Source organism: Ammospiza caudacuta, chromosome 4 (assembly GCF_027887145.1).
Source record: "Ammospiza caudacuta isolate bAmmCau1 chromosome 4, bAmmCau1.pri, whole genome shotgun sequence".
Classification (NCBI taxonomy): Eukaryota; Metazoa; Chordata; class Aves; order Passeriformes; family Passerellidae; genus Ammospiza; species Ammospiza caudacuta.
In genome coordinates this window covers 16015332-16031550 of record NC_080596.1, presented here as the reverse complement: position 1 = coordinate 16031550, position 16219 = coordinate 16015332, and the positions used below count along the sequence as shown (strand labels likewise).

At 41.1% G+C, this 16219-nt stretch overlaps 1 protein-coding gene across 1 annotated transcript in view; it reads left to right on the top strand.

Annotated features, from left to right (window-relative positions):
• Positions 1-16219, top strand: part of LOC131557047 (melanopsin-like) — a 38915-nt gene that overhangs the window by 14999 nt on the left and 7697 nt on the right. The window contains 6 exon segments of the mRNA XM_058804053.1: positions 4774-4916; positions 6657-6790; positions 8228-8464; positions 8902-9073; positions 10880-11035; positions 12133-12240. Coding sequence (XP_058660036.1) covers positions 4774-4916; positions 6657-6790; positions 8228-8464; positions 8902-9073; positions 10880-11035; positions 12133-12240 — 950 coding nt within the window.

Sequence of the window (16219 nt, the reverse complement as noted above, 5' to 3'; positions counted from 1 at the left end):
GGAGGCTGCTATGTTAATTTATTTCCTTGTTAGTGCACATTAATCCCCCATGTAAGCAAGGCCTTCCTTAAGCTCATTTCAGTGTAAATCATTTCCACAAGATGAGCTTGCACCCATGAGCAAAACCAGAGGGTGAATAAAGCTTTGGATAATCCTACATCCACCTAATGCCAATCATACAACCATTTCAGTCCATTTTCTACCCCTACCCTTTGATGGAGACCTGCCCTTGCCCTCCTTTTTTAACAACAATTTTTTTTCTTCTGCATATAATTAATTTTGTCTTATTTATTCATCTTCACATCTGAAAAGCAGAAACAGATGGCTGTAATTATTTAGCCGTCATTTCATCATTAAACATCAAATTACAAAAGCTTTCTTAGAATGACTTTGCTCATCTGTTTCATGTTTTCCATCTTTATTTTGGGAGAAATATGGGAGAAAGTTGATTTTTCTATCTGGTGCCTGCTTCCTTTGCCAGATAGTTGAGGGACAACTGTTAATTGTTTACTGTCCATTTGCCTGAAGATCTATTAGCTACACTCCCAGGAAAGCCCTCCAAGCAGCCATGTAGGTGACAGTGTTTTGATTTTATAGCACTTCATATGTAAGGGTAAGGCCACATCATAATTTATGTGAGTTGTCAGGTCCTCCAACAGCTCATAGAGTCAAAATGCAAATGGTTGTAGCATTAATTCAGAAGGAGTCAGAGTGAGGACAGGGTTGGCAAGTATGCCAGGAGCTGGCCCTGATGCAATTGCTGGCATCTTCATGGGCTGCTTGTTTACATTTGGATTTTTGACCTGAACAATCAGGTCATTCTGGATGGTGCCTTTAAAATGCTCACTCAGGACATGGATGTGTCTTCAGCAGAGTGCTCAGGATTCTGTCCCAGGACCAAAATATGGAGGGAGGCAAAGCAAGTCTGGGGGGAAAATGAACTGGCGGACTCATTTCAAATAAGCACTTGAAAACTTGGTTCACCCAATAAATATTCCATATATTGAGTAAAATGGAATGCCTTCCTTCATTATCATTATGTTAAATCACATCCTTAAAGAGAAGGAGCCACTCTACGTTGCATGGCTGTGATGATACTGAGCACCCATAAGTACAGTTGAGATAGGTGTGTTGAACCCAGGTCAGCTGTACATCACCATAGCAGTGTGAAACAGCTGAAGGGGAACTTCTCCCAAAGTATCTTTTAATTTTTTAAGTTTTTTTCTGTTGCATTCTCAAGAGGTCTAAATTTGGAGTTAATAAAATAGAAGTGATCAGGCCGAAGTATAAAGTCAAAGTATTGCACAGTATATCTTGGTGACACGAGATGGATACAAAATCTGTGCTTTACCAAGCCTAAAAGGCAGGACCTTCCTCACAATACAAACTATTCTTTTGCTGATTCATGGCAGCTGTCACTGACCATTTGATACACAATTTTGGTGCTAAGAGAGGCTAATATGGACATAACACAGTAAGATCAGTGTCTATAGTGAGTGCATCCTGCTGTATGTAACTGCCATCCTGCTTACCAAGTTATCTGGAAAGATTTTTAATAGTTATTCAAATTTTCTTGGGTTAAAATACTCATGGTAGTCTGGAATATTCTCCTATGATTTCATTGTATTCTTACTGGTTGTGAAAAACTAAAAGTATAAAAAGAAATGCATAGAGTAGTAACAGCTTTTGAGAAGATATGCAAAAACCAGCTTCTGCTCAAAGCTCATCACAAAGCTTATAATTTCTTTTTTATATTTCTAACTCTCATCTTTATATGGTAAAATATTTACATTGGCAAGTATTTCTCTTGTTAACTAAAACTGCTAAAAGACCAGTTTCTCAGAGTTGACACTAGGAAAAGAGAAAAAGCCTAAATTTAATTAATATCTAAAACCTTGATCATAGTGCTACTTGCCTCCAGCTGGTCTTATGCTGTATGGAAGATGGGTTTGTATTAGAAAAGCAGCATTTGTTCACCATAGTAGATTTTAAATTCTCAACTTTAAGAGTATTTGAATCTTTAAATTTAAATTTTTTCTATTGTGAAAATATGCCAAATTGGTGAAATAGATGATGTGAGTAAATAGAGGTATATATTCTCCTTGATTAGCCTACATCTATTTGTTTTGCTTTAGCCTGTATTATTTAGAAATTTTCCACCACTTTAATGAAATTATTTTTCATCCAAGTTGAGGTTTTCTGTTGAAATATATCTATACACACACACGCATAGATGTGCACATTTTCCCTCTCAGATTCAAAGGACAGTGTTATAAATTGCTCTTGGTCTTTGTCAGCTTGTCCCATTTCATTCAGCTTGGATGCCTGCCACATCCTGCTCTCTCAGGGTAACACCAGCAGAGGGAATGAATAGCTGTCTTTCCATTCAGATATGATAGTTATCTGACTGCTATTAACATTGGGGCAGAAGTGGCCATGGTATTTCATGGGCTCCCCTGGGGGACAAGATCCAAAGTTTGTGTAATGTAAACATCTCCCACTTTAACTTCTCACTGAGATGGAAGGCACTGTGTAATCCCTGCTATTTTTTGCTTTCCAGATTCCACTCTGTAAGCATCAATAGTTTATATTTCATCCAGTATTGCCAGCAAACTGTAAGCTGAGTTAAAAAATGTGTCGTGTTGAGATATTTTTCAGCTTTTGACACAGCTCACCACCCGCAAATGACTAAACGAGGCCAAAATGTTCAAGTCAGCTTCTCTTCAGCACAGAGATAAGGTGAGACACCTTTGGGTGTGAAATTCATAGTCCATTTCCCAAATGAATTTCTGCAACAGTGAATTCCCATATGTTGAAGTAAAACATAAATCATACGACGGGCAAGTACTACTTGCTCTGAATTACATTTATATAATAGCCCTCTATATAATAAACCTCCAGGTAGAATCAAATCCTTGGCATGCCTAATAAATAAGCTGGAAGGGAAGAAAAAAATGAAGCCTTTTCCTTTCTCCACAGTTTAGTTTCTTTCATATGCATTGCCAGAAATGTGGCAGGGTTGCAATTCAGTGCACACACCCTGCTAAGATTAATAGGTTTGAGAGAGAAGGAGAGACATTACCATGCTTAACTTGCATGCCCAGGCAGCCCTGCTCTGAGAGCACGGTGCTGGCTCTGCCTGGTGCCACCAAACAGCCTGCTTTCTTTGCTGGGCCACCTCACTGTGCCCTGCCTGCTCTTACGCGACCTTTCTCAAGGGTAAATCCTACACATGGTGGCATTTTTTATTGCTGCCTAAGCACTGGAAATAACAGTCATGGCCCCCAGTGCAACCAGCATCAGCAGATGCTTTCTTCCATTCCTTCCTACTTTTACAGTGATGTGATCTCTGTATGGTGAAGTGCCATATAGGCAGTTGCCATCCTGTCAAGAGAAGAGTCTGTCAGATGACTGAGAAGGCTTGAAAGGATGTTCCTGCTTTGAAGCCATAGCTTTTGTACTTTTTACTACATCACTTCAGTCCAGGAAGCTTTGCTGCCAGCATTTCTGCCCCAGACCTGCTGCTGTGTGGGCGCTCAGGGTGTGCAGTGCACTTCACCATGCCCTCCCTATTGCCAAATGCAGCCTCCCCAGGGCAAGCCCCAGGAGAGTGGCAGAGTTGGGAGGATAATGCCCTCAGCTAGGACTGTTGTACAGGGAGGGAGCTGTGCTATGTGCACTTCACACATGAGTGAGGAATATAAGGCAGAAAGGAGAAGCAGCAGTATGGGAGATTAGGAGGTAGCAACGGGAAAGAAAGGGTGTACTCATCATTTTAAAAATGGCTGCTTAAATACTGCAAGTGGTTATCATCACATAGTTATCATATTAACCTATTCTGTCACCCAACTCCTCTCTCACTGGCCAAAATCAGCCTTATCACACACTCTACACATTGCTGGGCTGTGCAGCAGGGAAAGGGGGTGAAGTGAAACTGGTGCCCAGCTGTGGAAAGGTATCACACACCTTTAACTCAGCTCTCCAGCTCTGATGGCAAGTGTGAGGCTTAGCTGCTTGTAACTGGGTAAATAAGAATCTCCATGAGGCAATTTGGACTCTTCTCATTGCTAATGCTAATGTGAGCTGAGTGAATTAGCTGTAGGCTGCCTTGCTGCTGAATGTAGCCAGTGATAAATCTGAATTTGATTTAAAAAAAAAAATACAGAGGGAGCCTATTCATATCCTGAAGATACAGGGCAGTGAAAGAGATGTCAAGACTATTTAATGTATGTTTTCTTGGATGGGCAATGCTAGTGCTGCTATTATACCTCTCATCTCCTCTCTTCTGCATGGAGAATTCCCAGGTTTTGTAGCACTGAATTAGTGTACAGTGAACCTGGGGAGACCAGGGGATTTAATGTTTGTAAGTGTGGGATTTGTTGTCATTGTTTCTGAAAAAACCAAACTGTGACAAGTTATTTCTTGCTGCCAGTCTGTGTTGTCAGCCAGCTCTGTGCCCCACAGTGCAGCAGTTTCCCAGAATGAGTTTTATGCTCATGCTTCTTTGCTCTTTTCACATCATCATCATCACTTCCTTAGTTGTCTTTTCCAGTCTGCTTTCTCTGTTGCTCTTTTCTTAAGATAAGTGTCTACTGTCAAAATTATGAAAGTTATCTGAGGGAAACTTGGTTACAAGGGATGTGAAAAGAACTCAGAAGCGTGCATTTCATTTGCATGAGCTATGGAAGTGAATGCCAACAGCCTGAGCATGTGTTCCATGGACTAACGGTCCCAAATGGGTTAACCTTTCCTTTTCCTCTGTTTTCCATTCAGGGTTTGACCATGAGTACCCAGTCACACACTGTGACCAAGGCAGAGATTCCTGGCCATGTTCTTTACACCGTAGGAACGTGTGTGCTCATTATTGGCTCCATTGGCATCATTGGAAACCTCCTAGTCCTCTACGCATTTTACAGGTACAAAAATTCCTTTTGTGGTTGATCTGAATGGTGTTGAGTTTCACCTGTGCCCATGTGCAGATTTCTGCATTGCTTTCCACTAGGGTGAAATCTAATGACAACAAATAAGAGGGGAAAGAGAGGAGAAGGCAACCCTACATGGATGAAAACACATCTCTGTGCATCATTGACAACCTCAGTGTAAATTCCTGATGGTTTAAAGAGTCAAATAAAATGAGAAAAAAATTGTTCTCTAAACAATTTCCAATTGAAAGTTTAAAGAATAGTTTAATACTTCTAATGATAGAAATGACAGTCTTGCAGCTGTAGACTTCTTCACTTACCCTGTAGCATTTGCACAAATACTTGTCAAACAGTGACACACTTCCCAGGAGCCCAGTGGTCCTGAAAGGACCAAGAAGGGAATCTGCTACATGAAATGAGCTCATGCCACCAGTGTATTTCCTACTTCAGGTAGATCATAGGATTTCTGTCAGTTTGTGTGCTCTCTTGGCAGAGAAATATGTAGCCAAAGCTACTGCAGCTAGAGTATGCAAAAATCTCATGGAAAAGGGAAACATTTGCCCTCTGTCCCACAATGCAACGATGGATTTCAAAATCCTCTGCATTCACTGCTTGCTGTCATTATGCGTGGTGATGCAGCAGAGCCTTACAATGCTAGAGACACCAGTGGGGTTATGAACCAAGCATTGGTTTCCTATTCTTAAATGTTTAAGACAAATAAATTAGTTATTTTGAATAACCAGCTTCTAATGTGATTTAGAGAAAATTAATTCCCACAACTGTAGGTACCTTCATGACTTTTTAAAATGCAGCACAAGCTCTGTATTTTTCTTGAAATGTGTGCGGTTCATCTGGTGTAATAAAAGCATTAAATTGTCAAAGGAGGAATATCTGCATGGGCAGATTAGCACCTGGGAATGTATGAACTCTGCACTCTCTCTTACCTTGTTTTTGCAGACAGTTATGAGACCCAAGAATTTACTAGAATTGCAGCAGCACTGAGATGGCTTTCTCACTTTCTTTTTCAGTATTTATCAGCACAAGGAAAGAAATTCTTGTTAGCTGCAAATATCGATATCGTAAAGCACATCAGAAAGGTCTCAGTTGTTTTCCTTGGATAAGCTTTGCTTGGAGATCTCTGCTTCCATACTCCTTGTTGTGGTGTTTAATGTTGCTTGTTCATCTGCAACTGATAGGTTTCATTCTCTCTTATGAGATGTATATAAGCAAAAGCACTTTCTCCAAATCTCTGTGTGTGCTCTGCTCATGCTGTAGCACTTTGCAAAAGGTCATTTAGTTAGTGGTGAATCAACCATTTCAGGCCAACTGTGTCAACACACCACCTAAGGTCAGCAATTTTTAAAATGTCACCAGAAGCAGATCCTTTGGCTCTGTAACTTTCTTCAGATGTTCCTTATGTACAGTACAAGCCACAATCAATATCACAGCACTCCTAGGGAACTGCTCTTCTGAACAAATCCATGTTTATCAAGACAGCTGAAACTCTCCTTAGCTTGAAGAGGAAACAATCTATTTTATGGCTCCTGGTCTTTTCAATCATTTTGAAATGACTACAGCTGTAGCTGCAGTAATTGACTGATGATTAGCAATTGATTCACTGCAAGTAACCATTGATTTCAACCTGGACAGCATTTGTTTTTGCTAGTAAGCAAAGTTAACTTTATAACTTTCCACTTTGTCTTTTTAAAACCATGTATTTCTCATGTTTTTAAGCAACAAGAAGCTGAGGACTCCCCAAAACTACTTTATAATGAATTTAGCTGTGAGCGACTTCCTGATGTCGGCTACTCAGGCACCCATGTGCTTTGTCAACAGCTTGCACAGAGAATGGATACTTGGAGACATAGGTACTTTTCACCACTAATTCACACCTCACCAGCTTTGTGCTGCCTGCACTCTGTTTCAGCCACAACAGCCTTGGTTTGTGCCATGGCTGGAGCAGCACAAATCTCTTGAGTCACAGCCCTAGACATTGTCAGTCAGTGTGATGTCACATGTTTTGTATTACAGCTGTGATTCTTTTATCTTACATATTTTGGAAAGGAAGGAGTCACGATTCATATGTAATCATGTCACCCTTTAGCTTGTAAGGGAGGTATTAGGACTGAAAATAGGTAGCAAAGTTTTAGTAAGTTGTAAGTGGTTTTTTCTGTGAGTTAATACTTTTATTTAGAAATGTATGTTGATATGCATTTGCATGCCTCTAGGAATCTCATATTTAATTAAGAGAATTAAATAACAGTATTGATTTGAGGACTCAGCAAATTCAAGCCTTTTTCATTCCAACTGCAAGAAAGAAAAGGTGATCTGTGCTGAAATTAATGTTTAAATGTGGGTATAGCAAGAACCTCAGAAGGTTCAATGCTGGTCACTGCTCCTCATCATTTATGGGTGAAAACTTGCACCCACTGGTGGCTGTACAGTGGTGGAGCAAGCCCAGACACCATGTACTGTTCAGCAGCACAGAAGGGACGCTGCCTTACTTTGAAGATATTTTTAGTCTTGCCCCTTAGATAAAATCAGTGCAAATTACCATGCTGTCACAAATGAAGCATTTGATCTGGGTTGAGTAGGATTTGGTCCTTGGTTGCAAGTTACTTGTATAGACTGTAGAATTCTGCTATAAGGTTGGATCTGGTGTTTTTGCTGCCTGTCACTCCTGGTAGGGTCTTGTTTATAACCACCCGGGCCAATGCAAGATTTCAAAAAATGGATGATCTTTCCACAGGTTGCTCCATTAAATTCAGTGTAACTTTTTCCATCTGGTAGTGCAGTGCCTGAATACAGCGGGGGTTAAGAGGCCTGTTTCATGTAAAAAATGTCAGTTCTTTTAAATGTACTGCCATTAAATATGGGAATTGGAACTATGTTTTACAGTTGGTTTCTCAGTCATCAAATTCAAACCATTTCTGCATTTTTATGCCACATAAACCAAAGTAATTTCTTGAACCACCCATCCATCATTAACAGACAGATGTCTGCTGCCGCATGTTAAGATCGATATATTGGGCAACAGTCCAGGAAAATATAACTTTAATTAGATTGGATTTTCTTTGAGGCAGTTTTCCATTGACAAAACATTCCCAGTTGCAACCTGCAGTGAAGTAGGACTCATTTAAATACATATATTTGTATTTTATGTATATTTAAGCTTTTCTAATAAACACTAACTATGAAAATGTGAAGCTGAGAAAAATGCTTCTATTGAGAGAGAAGACCTGAGCAGGGAAAAAACAGGGAGATTTATTACGATGAGTTCTGAGAGAAAGCATGGCTCTTTTCAAGAAAGCCCCTGACATTGCCATTTCCTTCTCCAGGCTGTAACCTGTATGCTTTCTGCGGGGCTCTCTTTGGGATAACCTCGATGATGACTCTGCTGGCCATCTCTGTGGACCGCTACCTGGTGATCACAAAGCCCCTGCAGTCCATCCAGTGGACTTCCAAGAGACGCACCGTGCAGATCATCGCCCTGGTGTGGTTCTACTCGCTGGGATGGAGCGTGGCTCCACTCCTCGGCTGGAGTATGTTGTCTGCTCTCTCTCTCCAGGCATTCCCTGTGTGCTCCTTTTAGTCTTGCTTGGGGTGTAAAAAAATGAGTTCTCTTATCAGTCATCATGAGGATGCCCTGCCACCACCCGATGGTTTGTTGTTGTAGCACACATCTGCACCTACTGCACTGCACAAACCTCTGCCCCCCTACACCCAGGGTGTGTTAAAGCAGAACAACTTATTGCTTTGGAGTATTAGATGTGTACCTTCCTTAGAGTTCAGTAGTCAAGACCTCCTCTCCATGTGGGCACTCACTTCCAGACCTCCTATATGATGTGTGCTTTGGCTGGCACTTGAAGGCCACAGATAAACCCGCAGACAGGGTTTATTTCAATCACTTAGTGGCTGGATCAGCACCTGCTCTAACTTTGGGTACGTGTGTGAATAATGTGTTCCATGTATTCCACAGGTTCCTATGTGCCTGAGGGCCTGATGATATCCTGCACATGGGACTATGTAACCTACTCCCCTGCAAACAGAAGTTACACCATGATTTTATGCTGCTGTGTGTTTTTTATCCCCCTGGTAATAATATTCCACTGCTATTTATCCATGTTCCTGGCCATAAGGCGCACTGGCAGGTAAGCAATTTAGCTGAAAGAAGTACATATCCCTTTTTGTGTAACAAGAGATTTTCTCAGTTTCTTTAGCTGCATAAAAATCTGAATTAAAATTTAGTCTGAATTGGGATTGACAGCTGTAACAGGAGAACTATTTTTTGCCAATTTAAAACTGGAATGGATGTATGAATTTCAGCGAAAAAGAATTCTCTGGTGGTTCTAATTTTATTCCACTGTAGTAATTAATAGTGCGTCAGACACTTGGATTGAGTTATTTGCATTTCAGATTTGCACTACAAGAAACAATGTCCTTGTGTATTCCAGCAGTTTTCAGCCTCAAGGGATAATAAAAACATGTAGCAATGGGAGAATCATCTGTCTTTGAGCAACTCTGTAAACAAAACAGTCCTCATATTTTTTGACAGTTTTATTTAAGGCAAGCATCCCAAAAACCATTGTGCTTCAATCAAGCATCACAACTAGATGCACAATATTTGGCTATGCTTGCTAATATATTTTTCCCAAAAAATTTTTGGCCTGTATTTGAAATGAAAAATCAGCAGGGTGTTAGATCTGTAAACTAACATCATTCTTTCAGTTATTTTTGTGCTAATGAGCACATGGCTTATCTTTGGTCCAATCCAACACCAGCTGGTGCTGTGAGTCCTTCCTGCTGCTCAACTGTGTCATCAGTTCTTGGCTTTTCTCTGCTCCTGTGTGCAGGAACTTGCTGAAATAATTTGGCTTCATAAGCCTAAATTCCACTTTTATAATTACATTTATATATGCCTAAAATGAAGTTCTTTCTGACTTCTATTTTTTGGCCTTTGTCTTGGTTTTTATTGTGCTTTATGTATGTATACTTGATAGCAAGCAAAGGAATGCATCCTTAAAATAATGGTGCTTTGCACACCCATGGAGCACAGTGGACATAAGGTTTTTCTAAGCCTTTTGCAAGGCCAGGCTGGATGGAGCTTTGAGCACCCTGGTCTAGCTGAAGGTGTCCCTGGTCATGGCAGGCATTGGGACTAGATGGTCTTTATGCTCCCTTCCAACCCAGGCCATTCTGTGTTTCTTTGATTCTGTTCTATATTTACAGTGTGCCAGCAGGGACTTTGTTACCCTTCTGGCTATTAATGTCTTCAGCCTGAAATATATCTCCATTTAACAACACTAATATTTAAAATGTGTTATTTCTAAGCTAAAGAATATAAAATGCCTACCTATATAAAACATTTAAAATAAAATGTGGGGTGTTTGGTGTGAGAAGAGAATTTGATTTTTCATGATAAAAATATTAGGACTGCCTGTTGTACCTCCCACTGAAAATACTCTTGAATAAATAAATCTGGAGGTACGTAAAAATGTCCTTGCAAGTGTTTGGGACACATTTCTCAAAGCTGTCAGGATATTCCAGTATGTGTTACCTCATGAATTGGAATTTCTGTTCCTACCTTGAAAAGGAAAAGACATAAGAGTTGATTTTGCCATCCAGCTGTGCCTTTTCTTGCTGCGCCTCTAAAAGCAGCACAGGGCAAGAGATACCAATTTCTGTATCTTTGCAACCTGAAACCCTCCTTGTGTTAGGGAGAAGGACACAGCAGTCCTGTCCTGTTGTCCCAGGGATTCTGGCTCAGTCTCACAGCAAACATAACACTTGCAACTACATTAATTACCTTCTAGGGTTTTTAAATATCAGGGGAGAAAAGAACTGTTAGAGAGGTGAAATAAGAAATTTTATTCATTTTGCATATTGCTGAGAACATATTAGAGCTATTGCGTTTTTTATTGTCCTGCTGAAATATCTGTCTTTTTCCCTTCTTACAGAGATGTTGAAAAGCTGGGGTCCTGCAGCCGGAAATCCTACCTCTCTCAGTCCATGAAGAATGAGTGGAAGCTGGCAAAAATTGCTTTTGTGGTCATCATTGTGTTTGTCTTGTCCTGGTCTCCATATGCTTGTGTCACCTTAATTGCCTGGGCAGGGTAAGTGGAAGAACAGTCCAAGCAGCAGGGGTTAAGCAAATAAGATTAGTACTATCATCCACATGAGGCAAATCTTCTTTTTGAATGGGTCTTAAATAATACTACGTTAGAGGTGATATTTATTAGTCATATATCCTTGTGAATAAAGCGGAAAAGGGAGTATTTGTCTATGCATTTTGCAACTATTATGACTTTTTAGTCTTAATATTTGGTACACAATGTTTTCTCTCCCACATGAAGCTTTCTTTGTGTAAATTGGAAGAGTTAGCTCCTTTATCTCGTAGTACCCTCCTTCCTTCCATACGCTGTTGTCTCCTCCACCCATTTTCTGCTCCAAAGGGACCGGGTGTTTTGTCAATGCACGTTCTACTCTTCAAGGCCAGGTTGGATGGGGCCTTGAGCAAGCTCATCTAGTGAAAGATGTCCTTGCCCATGGCAGAGAGGTTGGGCTGGATGATCTTTAAGGTGTCTTCCAACCCAAACCATTCTGTGATACCATGATATTAACTGTGCTTATGCTGCACTGACATTGGTCACACCTGACTGACTGTGGGAGCTTAAAGTCTGAAGGGTAGTATTGGTTTCAAACCACTTTCAGTCCTCTCTTGCTTCTGCAGTGTTCAGAACTGAGTCACTGGCACACATTATTGTGCAGCACGCATGCTGCTGCTGAAAGATTTTTTAGGTTTGATTCTGTTTCTATCACCATTCACTTTTCCCAGATGGCCACACTGGGAGTTCTTTTGTTGGGGTTTTGGGTTTCTTCATTTTTGTCTACTGCAGAAACAGGGAAGGTGATTATTTTGTTCCTAGTCATCCTAAAATTACTTGCTACGTGTCTTTGGTCTTCTTTAAAAGAATGAAATTACTTGCTACGTGTCTTTGGTCTTCTTTAAAAGAATGAAACCAAGTACATGCTGTCAAATTCAAGCCTTTCCTCTGAGCAAAGAAATCACTGGAATGAGTCAACTTTACAGGTGTATTTCCTATAAAATGATATTAGCACAAAAACAATTTTAAAGAGTAATATGTTTTAGTAATGTAGTATCTATGCAATCCATGGCATAGCTGTGTGTAATGTTTTTGCTTTGTTTTAGTCGAGGCAACAGCCTAACACCATATTCCAAATCTGTGCCAGCAGTTATTGCCAAAGCTTCTGCAATCTACAACCCCATCATTTATGCAATAATTCACCCAAGATACAGGTACAGTAAATATATAGGTATGTGTATAACTGTACGTGCAAATGTGGATCTTTTACACATAACAAACTACCCTCATTCCTTCAGCCTCACCCTGTGCACTGTATGTTCCATGTTCCTGTGCTGACCAGGCCATGATGGGCTCCCAGTGGTCAGACCCAGCTGGTACATGGCAGCTCCAGATATGGCCTGGGGAGTGGCCAGAAGAGAACAGTCCCTCCCTTCACCTTTCCTCTCCCTCAAGAGTCCTGCTCTGCCTTGTGGGGCTGCACAACACCATAACTGACAGGAGGAGAAGATGATGCTCAGGTCATCTTTCATCATACAAGAGACAGCCAATACAGAGAACTGTCTAGAGAAAAAATTCCAACCAGCGAGGCTCCAAAAATCACATCCTTACCAATTTTAGCAGCTCTATATGCATATGTGCAAGGTTTGGTTTTCTGAAGCATTTTTTCACAAAAAATTTTGGGACACTGGCAGCAAAAAATACTTTATTATACCAAGGGGATATACTTGTTACAGAACTGCTATCCTGCATACCTGTAGAATTTTTTGCAAGTCTTTCAAAGTGTAGCTACCACAAAGTGATGCTGTGTCGTAAGTTCTGAGAAAACACAGGGATGCCATGGTGGGAAATATGATAAATGTATAAATACCACTAGATGGCAGGGTGAGTCGTTGTTATGAGGCTTGTTTCACCCAAGAAGTGGAAAAGCTGGTGAATTCCATTGCCTGACAACTCAGCACTTGGGATCTGGAAATTGAGCTCATTGTTTAGGATGTCTGATGCATGACAGTGTGGTTGTAAGAAAAATGAAGGTTTCTCAGAAGGCTGGTCGAAACGCACTGAAAAAGAGTGAAAACCTTTCACCCTATGACTCATAGAATCATAGAATGGTTTGGGTTGGAAGGCACCTTAAGTATCATCACGTTCTCACCACCTGCCACAGGGAGGAACACCTTCCAGAAGACCAGGTTGTGCAAAACCCCATCCAACCTGGCCTTGAACATTTCCAGGGATGGGATATCCACAGCTTCTTTAGGCAGCCTATTCCTGATCCTCACTAGCATCACAGTAACTTTCTTCCTAATATCCAATCTAAACCTTCCCTCTTTCAGTTTAAAGCCTTTTCCCCTGTCCTATCCCTACATGCCCTTGTGAGAAATACTTCTTCAACTTTCCTGTAGCCCTCATTCAGGTACTGGAAAGTGCTGTAAGGTATATCCATAGCCTTCTCTTCTCCTGGCTGATCAGCCCAACTCCCTCAGCCTATCTGCAGAGGAGAGGTGCCCCAGCATTTGGTTATCTTCACAGCCTCCACTGGACTTGCTGCTACAGGTCCATGTCCTACCTGTGCTGGGAGCCCAGAGCTGGTGCAGCCCTGCAGGTGGGGTCTGAGCAGAGCAGAGGGGCAGAATCTCCTCCCTCCCCTGCTGCCCACACTGCTCTGGATGAGGACATGATCCAGGACACGTTTGGCTCTCTGGGCTGTGAGTTCCCCAGCCTCTCACCCACCAGCACCCCCAAGTCCTTCTGGGCAGGGCTGCTCCTGATCCATGCTCTGCCCAGCCCGTGTTTGTGCTTGGGATTGCCCTGACCCACACACAGCACCTTGCACTTGGCCTTGTTGAACTTCCTGAGGTTTCTGTGGGCTCCCTTCTCCAGCCTGTCCAGGTCCCTCTGGATGCCATCCCTCCCTCCAGGGTGGCACCCACATCCCACAGCTTGGTGTCGTCACCAAACCTGCTGAGGGTGCTCCCAATCCCACTGTCCCTGTCACCGACAGCGATGTTAAACAGGGCTGGCCCCAACACCCACCCCTGAGGTCACCACTCTCACTGAGCTCCACTGGACACTGAGCTATGGACCACAACTCTTTGGGCAGGACCACCCAGACAGCTCCTCATCCACCAAGTGGTTCATCTGTTAAATCCCTATTTCTCCATTTTGGAGACATATTTTGTTTGAAAATGTATGTTATCTTAACTAACACCTTTTTGCATCGTCCAAAAACGATCTGAGTTTTTTGAAGTCTGCAGAGCATTTTAGTTTAGAGTTGGAGAATGCCCAGTTTGGTTGCAGAAGTTCAATGAGAAGTTTTGATGGCTGCCTGCTGTGTTTAGGACCCATTATTTGTTTCTGAACAATATTTTGTTCAGAAACAAAAAGTTACTGTGTTCAGATTATTATTTTTGGCAGTAACAGGTTGCCCAGAGAAGCTGTGGATGGTTCCCTGGAAGTATTCAAGGTCAGGTTGGATAGTGCTTTGATAGTGCTCTGGTCTAGTGGAAGGTGTCCCTCCCCATGGCATCAGGTTTGGAACTGCATGGTCTTTGAGGTTCCTTCAAGATCCCTTCCATCCCACACCATCCCATGGCTCTGTGGCAGTGAACTGCTTCAGTCAGACTTTTTCCTATCAGCAGTGGCTTCTTAAGACTGTTAAGGAAAAGACTGGAGTCCACAACAAGCTTTCAGACATTTTCTTTATAAGTATCTTGTTTTTATCTTGTTATATTTTTTTCCCTGCTTTCTAATCTGTATTTCTAGACACATCAACAAGAGAAATTTTTATGGATTTGTGAAGACATTTCATGCATTTGGGAGCGATCCAGTCAGGAAAAGAAGTAACGTTGGGTCCCTTGTGGTGAATCAAGTATGCAGTTTCAAAACTGAAAAAACCTTACAGTACACTAATAAGTCAGTTGGTAAAAATATGTTGGCAGGACCAATTTTGCTTCAACAGTGAATAATGAATAGATATATGTTAAGGTTATTGTTTCTGGATAATTTCCAAATCTTCTAATTATTCACGTTATGCCTTGAAAGTAATTTATTCAAGCACAGATAAATGGGCCAGTCTGTTCAGGCCAAAGGGTTAAGGGTTTGAGCAGGGAATAATTTGTCATTTTATATTGGAACTACTGAACCAAATTACATCTAAGTTATTTTCCAAATCTTTCTAGAAAGAGGCATCCAGAAATCAGGATCAAGAGTGTTCAGATCCAGCTCAATCCCTGAGCAAAACAAGATGCTTTATTGCACAGAGAATTCCTAACACTGCACATCTTAAAATCCCAACAAAACCAAGCCTTTTTGTGGGGTTTCCTTACCTTAAACAATGGAGAAAAAAAAAAAAAGTACATTTTAGTGAATGTAACTGAAAATGTTACAGTGACCTTTGTGGTAGCACTTGGCTTCTAAGAACTGGTTTGAGAGTTTGTTATATTCCTCCTCATCTACCCACCCCCCTGCCCACTCATTCCCTACCCACAGAAAGGAGAATAACACCTCTCCTTAACAGGACTCACAGGAGCAAACAGTGAGGAATGTACTCAAAGTTTTAATTTGTGAAATGCTCTCTGTGGGGAAGAAAGCTGTCACATCTGTAACAACTTGTGTTGTCTCTATGTTCCACAAGAACTCTAACACATTGCTGTGTTAGAGTTATTGCAGAAACTCGCTTACATTTTGGAAGTTTTAGGTTTTGGAATCATTCTTTCATAGCAAGCAGGAAATTCTGCAGCTCCTTGTTTCCAGCTGGCTCCCAGGCAAAGCAGAATTGCACAAAAAATATTGGTTCAAAACTCCTACATCATAAATAATGAGTAATCACAAATAACTTTGAGTTGCAGTATTTTTTTTAAAGTTGCTTGCAATTACTATATTACTCTTACTATTTAAGAGTCACTTTAGGTGACTCTTTTATTTCAGATTATAGGAATATCATTAAATAAGTACCTCAGTTTATGCCTTTTTTTTCACACTTACAATATTAAAACTCCCTTCAAAATCTGTACTTTCATCCCAACCAGCAAAATGTCCCTCAATACTCCTCCCAAATATTAGTGAAATAGAAATTCTGGTCCCTCAAGACCCTCAGAAATGTTCATATATTTTCCTTGAAAATTCACCATCAGACATGTATTTCCTGCATCTCCATCATTAGGAGACCTCTGTGCCGAACCCCATTTAATAAAT